General features: G+C 58.7%; 1 protein-coding gene and 1 long non-coding RNA gene across 4 annotated transcripts; one reads left to right on the top strand and one right to left on the bottom strand.

Moving 5' to 3' along the window:
• Nucleotides 1-4,225: 4,225 nt before the first annotated feature.
• LOC125701139 (uncharacterized) lies at nucleotides 4,226-8,697 on the bottom strand. 3 transcript variants are annotated; one of them, XR_007380153.1, is made up of 4 exons: nucleotides 8,553-8,697; nucleotides 6,074-6,533; nucleotides 5,561-5,656; nucleotides 4,226-4,313 (listed from the first exon to the last, which is right to left on the bottom strand). It is a non-coding gene; the product is annotated as an uncharacterized LOC125701139 (long non-coding RNA). The 3 variants fall into 3 exon arrangements; XR_007380151.1 differs by lacking the exon at nucleotides 4,226-4,313 and adding an exon at nucleotides 4,776-4,884; XR_007380152.1 differs by lacking the exon at nucleotides 4,226-4,313 and adding an exon at nucleotides 4,776-4,884 and having other exon boundaries at nucleotides 6,270-6,533.
• Nucleotides 8,353-9,241, top strand: LOC125701137 (corticoliberin-like). The gene is made up of 2 exons (XM_048962734.1): nucleotides 8,353-8,392; nucleotides 8,835-9,241. Exon 2 carries the CDS (start codon nucleotides 8,872-8,874, stop codon nucleotides 9,193-9,195), a length of 324 nt encoding a protein of 107 aa, XP_048818691.1. The 5' UTR covers nucleotides 8,353-8,392; nucleotides 8,835-8,871; the 3' UTR covers nucleotides 9,196-9,241.
• The last annotated feature ends 1,362 nt before the right edge of the window (nucleotides 9,242-10,603 follow it).

Genomic DNA, 10,603 nt, shown 5'->3' with positions numbered 1-10,603 from the left:
GACCCCTCCCCACCCCCCCCACCGACCCAGGTCTCCCTGCTGAACCTCATCAGGAGGAAAACCCACCGCTCTTCCCCAGCTCCCTCCTCCTGCAGCCTCATGCTAGGGATGCAGTACTGAACTCCAGATCCCGCTGTATCCCTCCTTCCTGCAAGGAGGCTGAAGTTCAGCTTGGATCCTGCTGCACTCGAGGTCAAAAAGCACCAACTCTTCTTCCAGTTCTGCAGCCGGACTGAAGCACATCTCGCTCAGCACAGCCTGCTCTTGCTGCATCAGAGCTGTTGGAGGTGCAGGCCTGCAGGAAGCTGCCAGCGGCCAGAGAAACCTCAGTGGGAGGGAGAAAGCAGTCAGAGGAGGCTGTGCTGAGCACAGAGCGTTTTCCCTTTCCTGCACGATGCAAAGTACCGATGCCACATCCTTGTGCTGGCAGTAAGCGGGCCGAGACGAGCCCACTCTGCACTGGGCAGCCCTGGATGGGAGAAGAAGAGGGGATGCTGTGCTCGGCCGCTGCCAAAACGGGGCCTCTGGGTGACAGCTTGGTGTGCTCTCGGCAGTGAGGAGCCCGAAATAACTGCCATTGCTCTGCAGCGTTGTGTAAACCTGCACTGCGTTTAAAAGAAAGCAGCTGCCCGAGTTCCTGCAAGCGCCCGGTGAAAGCGCGACACCCTCAGCTTGAAAGCCACGCTCCCAGCCAGCGCCGGCGCTTGATTAGTGCCTCTAAAAATAACTCCTCGCGTAGGTGGAAGGAGAGCTCATAAGCACAAACACAGGAGAGGCAGACGTGGGGCTTCAGGCTGGGGCAGCGTGCGGCCGGGAGCTGAGCATCACCGGGCATCGCCTGCTCCCAGAGTGCTGCCTCCGTGCAGCCCAGCTCAGCCCCATGCAGGAATGCCCACCAGCCTGCATGCGTACGGCTCCTGCAGACCTCCTGAGCCCGATCTGCTCTCAGGGTCCACCCAAAGGGTGAAGGGCCCACTGGGGAGCAATGCACTCCTTCCCCACTCAGCATCCTTCATTCCAACCCATGCACCCCGTTCCCTGGAGGCCTCATGGACACGGCAGTTCCCGCTCCCTCAGAACAGCCCCCAGCAGGCAGCGTGTCGGGGACGGCCGTGGGGCTGCGAGAAGTGTGGGTGCAGCAGGGCTGTGAACCTCCACAGCAGCAAAGGGCGTCCGTCATCCGTGATCCCCTGCAAGCCTGATGGGCGCCACGACAGCTGTAGGACCCTCCATCACAGGAGTGGAGAACAACCTCAGGGAGAAGGGGGAGGCAACACATCTTGTTTTGCAGCACGTCCAGGCTGCCGAGTGCCACCCATGCACCCATAGCCACAGCACCCATAGCTGCAGCACCCATAGCCCCAACCCCCATAGCGCCAGCACCCATAGCGCCAGCACCCATAGCCCTGGCACCCACAGTGCCAGCCCCCACAGCCCCAGCCCCCATAGCCCCAGCCCCCATAGCGCCAGCACCCACAGCCCCAGCACCCACAGCCCCAGCACCTGCAGCACCCATAGACCCAGCACCCATAGCCGCAGCCCCCATAGCCGCAGCACCCACGGCTGGCACCATGGCAGCACAGCAGGGCACGGCACGGCCCCATGGCTGCCATGTTCATGGCCAAACACTCATAGCTGCCCCGCAGGCACAGCCCAGGGCAACCGCAACAACCAGAGCTGCTGGAGACCTCTGCACTCTGGGCAGCTCCAGCTTTAACTGCACCGCGACCATTTCCCTTTGCACGTCTGCATTTGTGCTCAGCAGATCTGTTTCCCCCACCAGACGCACATTTTCCCTTAGCAGATCCACGTTTTCCCCCACCAGACCCCTGTTTTCCCTCAGCACACCGCACACCAAATCCTCACATGTGGCCACCACAGTGCTGAATTCTACCCACGGAACATGGCGCCTTTCTTCCTCACCCCGCCCCACTGGCAGCAGAACTGTTAGATTTAGCGGCACGTGCCACAATGGGTGGCCTTGTCCCATCCCTGCTGCCATCACCCTTGCCGCCAGCCAGCTGCAGGATGTGGTGCTACCTTGGGAGCCGCCATCTTGGGAGGCCGCCATCTCCCTCTCCCCACTCCGCCATTGCCATCACTTCAAGCTCAACTTTCTTCTGCATGTGACAAGCTGCTGGTGGCAAACACACCACCTCGGAAACACCGTGTGGGTGGTGGGCGGCTCCTCCCCACCTCTGCCTTTCAGGCCGCCCGGTGTGGCAGCCATGATGGCCGCTCGTGGGGCCAGGCGATGAAAACAAGAACGAAGCAACACTTTTTTTGGACAAGATATTTTTGCAGGTGCTCCTCGAGCTCTGATGGGCGAGAGGCAGCCTTAGCGTTAACCAGCGTGGCCACAGCCCTGCAGCACAGGGGATGCTCTGCAGAACAGCACCTTCAGAGCCCAATGGCCTCCATCGGATGCCCAGCGGTACCAAGTAATGAGGAAAATAATCTCCATTTCTCTCAATTCAACACCCAGACAAGTCCATGCTCTCGGCTCTGCTATGTGTCGTTCGAAATGGCCAACGAACTGCGTTGCTATCATACAATATTGGTGTATTGCCACCTCTTGCAGCCCCCAGCAGCGCCCCCCACCTCCAGCCCCCCCCCAAAGCCCAGGGGCTTCCTGCCCTGCCTCAGGAGCAGCCCAAACCACAAACCCTGACCGACAGCAGAGCCTCTTCGGCACCATCCTCCCAGCACTGCAAATAGAACAGAGTGGGGAAAAAGAAAAGAAAAAGAAGAGAAAGAAAAAAAACAACCTGAGAACAATATCTGCTTGACCATCAAAGAGCGAACGCACTCATTTCGAGGCAGAAGCGCCCGCGAGGAGAGCGTTTGGGTGGTGTTTTCTCTTTCTGCAGCAGATGGCCCTGGGTTTTTCTGAGAGAGATGAAACGTTTTGCTGTCGCCAGCCCCGGGCTGAGGCCCCTCCAGCACTGCCCGTTGGTGGGGCTCTTTTGGGTCAGAACAAACCACTCATTTCCCTTTCCAGCTCTCTGCCCATTGATTTCCCATCCGTGCAGAAAGAGGGCTTCGATTTGGGCATTTCTCCACCACTCATTCCAAAACTGAACAACTCATCGTGGGGGTTCCCATCCGACCCCAAGCTCCAGCAGCACAGCAGAGATCCAGTCAGGAACAGCTCCATCCAATTGCAAAAAAAGAACCAAAAAACCAAAGCCTCAGTTTTTGTGTATTGCAAACAAGGACATTGGCAGCACACGGCCTGCAGCAGGGCTTGCATTGGAAGCATTCCTCTGCTCAAGTGGTTTTTCAGCATCAAAATGACAGTGGAAAATGGGGTGCATGTGAGCACAGCAATCAGACAACGCATCTGAGACACTGTGCACACGTGTTTACCTGTAACCAACACAAAGAGTGACTGGAAACTTCTCCAGTGACACCTTGCATTGAGCTCACAGCCCTGGGTCCTGTCTGCTCACCGCAGAGACATTTATAACAAGCAAAGACACTTAAAATACATACACATACATACATATATGTATATATATATTGCAAAAAACAGACAAAGAAATGCAAATTTTTCCCCCACTGTCCCCAAAACTGAATAATTGCAAGAAGAGAAAGCGTGGTGGACAGCATCCACAATACAAGCCCTGAGCATTTGGGATCTCGCAGAGCTGCACCCTGGGGAGGTTCTCCCTGTTTTGATACGCCTTCAGCAGCGCCACAGCATCCCAGTTCAGAGCGGGGTTCCCCCACTGGGCTGCAACCAGGAGCCTTGGATCTGCAGCCAAAATGTTGGGCATCAAAACGAGGAGAAAATGTTGGACCTGCAGTGTTCGTCCTCTGCTTCCCACCAACAGAAAGAAAACAAACTCAAACCAAATAAAAACCATGCAGATGCTCCACTCTCTCCGTTCCTTTCTTGTGCAAACAGTACAGGAAAGGAGGGCTGAGCAGCACCAGCAGGTCCCTACAGCAACTGTGTGGTTCCTGGGCAGCTCTGACACAAAGGAGAAAAAACCCCAAAGCCCCTGCAAAGCGAGACCTGGGGGTCAGGGCACGTGGGGAAGGAGCAGGGCACAGCTCGGGTGGGAGAGCAAGGGAGGAACGCTGCCTGGAGCAGAGCTGGGTGCAGCAGGATGGCCGCTGCCCATTGCAGAGGCAGCAGGATAAGGCCACGTGTCCCCAGTGTGGCCGCAGAGCTGTGGCCTCGCAGGAGGAGCGCAGTGCTTCACGTCTGGGGACATTCCAGCATTGTCACAGCAGGTTTTCAACTCTCCCTTTTTGTTTTCCATCCGCAGGCTGTATGTTCTATGGCCAACATGGCTCTTCTTGGCCTGCCAAGGGGAAACCAGGAACAGCAGTAGATCGGATACCTTCCAGATCTGACAGCTGAAGGCTAAGAGGAGCAGGAGCCGCGCTGCACTCTGCTGCTGGCCTCACTGGAGGATCTGGCATGAGGTGGATGGATGAGGCTGACGGGGCCAACCACTGCCTCCATTCAGAGGGGCAGCAATTAGGAAGCACAGCTTTTGGTGGCAGGGTTGGAAATAAGGGTCTTTCACTTACTGTGCCCCCAGGGCTGGGGGAAGGGGCACCCAGAGCATCCCTCCATCCCCCCCAGCCCCTTAACGCAGCCGCTTTCGGGTGACTCAAGCAGTGTCACACTGCATTGGGTTGGGTGGTTTTTTTTTGGTCTTTTCTGTATTTTTTTTCACTTCTCTTTGCCGCCCTGTGTCTGTCCAGCGTGTAATGGAAATTTTACCACAGCCGCTCGCGATGCACAAACAGGAAGCCAGCAGAAAGTGTGGCAATTCGCTGTAGCCCGGCTTGACTCCACCGAGCCACGAGGACAGGGAGGGCCATAAAAGCGGCGCGGGCGCAGCGGGCGCAGGGATGGAGCTGGAGCTGCAGGTGAGAGGTAAGGCAGCACTCCCCTCTGCACAGCTGATCTCCCCCTCCTCTTAGATGCTCTCCCTGCCTCTTTCTGCTGGGCTCCTTCTTGCAGAAGGGCAGGCTGGAAGGGCTCTGCTGCTCCTTCTTTGCTCTGCCCAACCTTCCCCCCACCCCAGCCTTGCTGCTACAGATTCCGTTTGGTTTCTCCTTCCCTGCAAAGCCTCAAAGTCCCAGAAGCTTGATCATGGATTTGAAATAGAGTAAACTGAGAGGATAAAGCTGTGGCTCTGCAGTCCCCTTCATTCCTGCCTGAAAGATTTCTCTTCTATTGACCCCATTGCTCCACTGGAACAGCCTAGCTCACATGCCTGGGGACACACCTGGCTCTGTCCATGCCAGAGCACAGGAGATAGGACCCAAATGGGGCAAGGAATCCAGAAGGGACTGAAACCGATCGCTTATTCCTTGGTGCCTTTTCTGACAGCTTCCTGGGCCTGAACGGGCTTTGCATTAAGATTGAAGGTGCCCAACTTGAAAAAGCCTTCCCTTTGATTATGCAGTTAACTGTCAAAGCTTTAATATTCCTCCCTCCACGCATAAGGCAAATCACTCTGCCATGAGAGCCGCCTCCCCAGAGAAGCGATGTTAAGCACCCCATAGCATTAGGAAACTGAACTCCACCCGTTACCTGGTGCAAATCTTGCAGGGCATCTCTGCAGATTTTGGGTGAGAGATTTTGGGCAAGCCTTGCAGAAGCTCTCTGATGCTCCCAAGGTGCCGCCATCTGCAAACGGGAGCAAAGGAAGGGAATCTGCTGCTCCATCTCTGTCCCAACATCTCAGCCCACGGCCAGATGGGTATCTGTGGGTCCGAGCTGCTCTGTGCCTATTGGGGAGATGTTGGGTCCATGCAGCTGCAGCAGCCTGGCTGTTAACCCCGCATTCTGGCTGTGCAAAGGTTTTCACCACCACTGCTTGCACGAGGAAGCATGGCGTGCATTTGGGAAGGGGCCGACCCCTCAAGAACCTCATGGTCAGGCACGGATGCAGAGAAGCTGAGGCACAGCAGAGCTGAGGGGCCACGTCTCTGCTTTCTCTTGCACAGTCCCTACAGATGGGGGATCTGGGTGGGTGCGAGACACAGGACGCGGGGCACGGGGCGGTGGCTGCCCGAGCGAGGGGCACCTCGAGGACTGTCTAACCTGAGAATGGTGAAACATGAGGGTCAATCTCAGGTTCGTCAGCCCATGAGATGCCTTCTCCAGAGCGGGATGGGCAGCGCCGTCCCCGCAGCCCCAGGGATGCAGGGAACATTGCTGCTGAAAAATGCATGAGCGCTGGCATGGCCGTTTGTGGGGTGGGGATGGGATGGGGATGGGGAAAGAACCGAGCACGTACCAGGAACACACAGAGATAAGCAGCAGCGTTCTTTGAGAGAAGCTTCTGGAAGCTTGGCTGCGTTTTAGCGCCGATGCTGCCACGGTCCACAGGGCTGGGGCTCCCACCTGCGGCTCTCTGCTCACGAGCCAAGAGGCTCAGAGTGCTCCCAGAGCCTCATTAGGAGCTGCTCTGCCTCTTCCCTGCTGCGAGGCCACGGCTGCACGGCGGCACGAGGCAACAAGCAGAGCTGGGGGTGAGCCTGGCATCCCTGAAGCATCGCTCCTGAGCGGAGGAAGAGACAGAGACATCCCTGTGAGTGACAATAATGAGTCCCCAGGCGGCACATGGGGCCCTTCAGCACTGAACGTGTCAGTAATTTATGATGGAAGACGAATTTTTATTTATTTATTTTTAATATCTTCTGAGTTGAGCTTCCTAAATAAAACAAACAAGACGCCATTACCAGTTTCGTCATCTTTCCAACAATTAAGCAACGAATCCTAAAGCGTGGGGACTGAAAGAAAAAGGGTCCAAAGCATCACCAGCCCCAGTGCTGGCTGTGGGCTGTGGCGATGGATGAACCGAGCTGAGCACCGCGGCTGTGACGGTGCAGCACTCTGTGCCTGAGCCGCTCCCCATCAGCTGGGGGCAGAGCAGCCCCAAAACACCACTGCCTGATTCCTAGGGGCTCCTGGGGGTGCTCAGTGGCCATCAGATCAGGGAGATGCTCGGCAGCAGCCCTGGGGTGGTGCTTTGAGGCACGAGACAGCTCTGTCTGCTCCCAGCCTTGGTGCAAGCCTGGGTGGAGAACTGAACACTGCAGCCGTTCTCAATGATTCAATAAAGAAATTTAGAGAACGCACCATGCACAAAGTGAGGGGGAAGCAGATGCTCCCCGTCCCTCCAGCCCTCAAGACCGCTCAGCTTCTGCCGTGAGTTTTTTCTGCATCTGGGGATCATTGGGAGCCCCTTTATTGCAACCTCAAAGAATCCTTTGGCCTTTTGGGTGACCTGCTGAAAGCAGCCGAGCCCTCATTTTTGGGTAGCTCTGCACAGAGCGTGACTGAAGGGGTTCTCACTGCGCGCTCAAGTTCTACTTGATGTTTTTCTTTCCTTCTCTTGAAACATTGATACCTCATACAGGAATTTTAATTTTAGAGGCAGCACTTCTGCAAGATGAAGTGATTGCTGAGCTCCAAGTGCCTGCTGATGGAAGCTCCAGCAGGGAGGGAGGAAAAGGCAAACAAATGACTCCAACCTGCAGCCAGAGGTGCGTATCTGTGTGTAGCGACAAGGCCAGGAGGAGAACATCTTTTGTGCTCTATTAGAGAAGGAATATTGCACTCCAGAAGTGTATTTAAGCTTCAGAAGTAAAGTTGTAAGCTGCTCTCACGCAGTGACTCACCCCAAGGAGTTCATTGCCTTCACTTTGCGCATGGAAACGCCCATGAAATGCAGAGCAGATGCAGCCCATGGACTGTTTTTTTGGGGGGGGGGGGGCCTGGTATGGGTCCGTGTCCAGGAGCACAGCGTGGGAGGGGGCTCAGCTGCAGTGCTCACACCTGGCACCCATTGATTTCTTCTCCAACCCCATGTACCCCCCACGGGCACTCAGCCTTCTTCCCCTCTCCCAGTCCTATGGACCCCACAAAAAGCACTCACCCTTCACACCTCCATACATCCCGAACAAATTCTCTCCAACACCTCCCACCCTGCACGCCTCCGTTTGCATCTCACCACCAACCAACTCCTGTGCCCCCGTGTCCACAGGCACCCACCAACACCCCCATGCGTTCCCATGGGCATCTCCCCACCACCACCACCCCACATCCCCCCATCCAGGCACTCACCCCTCCACCCTCACCTACCCCCAACGTTCCCATCCGGGCACTCCTATGTGCCTCCACCATCCCCCCCTCCCCACACGCCCCCAGGTGCCCCCTGTACACCCGCGGTCGTTCAGCACCACGGACAGCTCCCCGCCCGGTGTCACGTGAGGGGCCGCCGCCCCGCTATAGCGCGGTCACGTGGCGGGGTGGGTGTTGGGGGGGGGGGGGGGGGGGGGGTGCCGCCGCCCCTATATAGCGCGGAGCGGGCGGGCGGCGCGGGCAGCGGGAGCTGCAGGCGGAGCAGCGGCAGCGGTGAGCATCCCGCCAACCTCCCACCCAGCCCCACTCCTGGGAAGGGGTCCTGAGTCCCCCTGGGGGATGTGGGGGTCCGGTTCCCGCTGGGGTTGGGGGGCGGAGGGCGGGGAGGGGCGTCCTATGACGGGAGTGCCGTGAACGTGAAGCATGAACCTACCTCTGAAACGTGAGGGTCCCGTGTCTGGGTGGTGGGGTCCCGCATGTGCTGGGGGAGGGGGGGTCCCGTCCGGTGGTCACGGCTGTCCCGTTCCCGGAGGACGGGTCGCGTTAGCGGGGGTTCGGTTCCAGTTCCCGGGGAAGAATCCCGCCTGCGGGTGGGGGGCTCTCACTCTTGGGGGCGGGGGGTCCCCCCGGCGGAGCTCATCCCGTCGGGTGCCCCCTGACCGCAGCGTTGGGGGGGACGCGGGGGGTTTGGGGGCTGCGGGGACCTCTTTTACAGGTATCCGGTCCCCAATCCCGGATCCGGAGCGGCAGCGATGAGGCTCAGGATGATTTCGGCTGCCTCCGTCCTCGTGCTGCTCTTCCTGCCTTCGGAGAGCTGCTCCCCGCTGCAGCCCCGCTGGGAGCCGGCCGCCCCGCGCCCTCCCCACGGACTGTGCCGACCGCGGGGGGCAGCGCCCGGCCCGGACCCCCCCCGAACCCCGCGTGCGCTGCAGGCAGGGAAGAGACGAGAAGGGAAACCCAACTCTCTCGACCTCACCTTCCATCTTTTGCGCGAGTTTCTCGAGATGTCCCGGGAGGAGAGACTGGCGCAGAAGGCGCTCAGCAATAAGCTGCTGCTGCAGAGTATAGGGAAGTGACGGGAGGGGTCCCGACGGACGGAGGGGACGAAGCCCGGAGCAGCGAAGCGGGGACCCCCCCCACCCCCACCCCACCTCCCTCGGAACCCCCCCACCCCGCGCTGTGCTCCCGCTGCTGCTGCTGCGCATTAAAGTCTCCCTCGCACCTGCCCCGCTGCGCTGCTGCCCCGCGCTGTGGCGGCGTCGCCTTTCCGTGAGGGGGGGGGGGGGGGGAGGGCTTTCCCTGGGTCCCAAAACACCCGGGCGTGCGCGGGGGGCAAAGGGGATTCCCAGGGCAGGAGTGGGGAACGGGAGGGGATGGAAGCATCTCACCCTACATTGGGGACCGAGACCACCCCAGCCCCATGGTGCCAAGTGCTCCTCAGACCCAAATTTTGGATGCCCACATGTGCTCCAATCTCGCTCCCTAGGGCGCCACTCACCCATTCGTGCTGCAGGAACGTGGGGTGTGTGTGTGTGTGGGGGGGGGGGGGGGGGGGGGGGGTGTGCCCCTGCACAACCCCTGTGCGTGGGTCCAACAGCAGAGCTTGCAAATTTCACCCATAAAATGGAAGTGTCCCCACTGGGCAGTGCTGGGGATGGGGAAAAGGACATGGGGGGCTGGGGGGCACTGCAGTAGGCATCCATGGGACAGGGGGCACTGAAACGTGTGGGCACACGGACCCAGCTCCAGCTGCTGAAAGGGCTGCGGGCACCACTGAGCCCCCAGCACTGCGTTCTCGCTGATCTCAAAGCAATTTCTGCCTCTTGGGGTCACAGACCTGGAGAGGGGAGATGAGCCGGGGTTTGGGGTGCATCAGAATGGGGCTGAGCACCTGAACCCTGCACCAAGGTGGGGTTTTGCATGGGAACAGGTGGGATCTCTGGGAGAACACGAGGGAAGGGTGCTTGGGGATGAGGGCAGAAATGAAAAGCTCAGGTGATGAGCTGTGAGGAACACACAGGTAACAGCTCAACCCATCCTTACTGCAAAGCAGCCAAAGCACGGCTGCGTGCAGCTGTGACTGCTCTGTGCCCACACTCCACACTGCATGGTGTTTCCCAGCCCATGGGAGCAGTGGGCCATGGCAGGCAGCCCTGCACAGCCCAGGGGTGGTGGGAGCCCGTCCTGCAGGAGGGCTGCTGCTCAGCACCGAGGTTTGTGCTGAACAGAGCTCTGAGCATCACGCACAGCTGCAATAACACACAGCTGCATGAGCAAAGAGGCCAAATCACAAAGGGGAAACGGTCAACCCAAAAGAACCAGAGCTCCCCGATAGAAAGCAATTTTCAACGCGCTCCCAGACCCCACACTGCTGAGCTTCTGCTCCCCTCACCCCCCAAACAACCCCAGCACTCACATCCAGCTGCCTTTTGGAGGCTGGGTGGGTTCACTTCCACAGGGCTGGAGGGCAGGATGGGAAGGATG

This window comes from Lagopus muta, chromosome 16 (assembly GCF_023343835.1).
Source record: "Lagopus muta isolate bLagMut1 chromosome 16, bLagMut1 primary, whole genome shotgun sequence".
NCBI lineage: Eukaryota > Metazoa > Chordata > Aves > Galliformes > Phasianidae > Lagopus > Lagopus muta.
This window is presented reverse-complemented; position numbering and strand designations above follow the sequence as displayed.

Bases quoted from the DNA above. Each gene is read 5' to 3' on its own strand.
- LOC125701137 (XM_048962734.1), top strand. From the start codon at position 8,872: ATGAGGCTCAGGATGATTTCGGCTGCCTCCGTCCTCGTGCTGCTCTTC.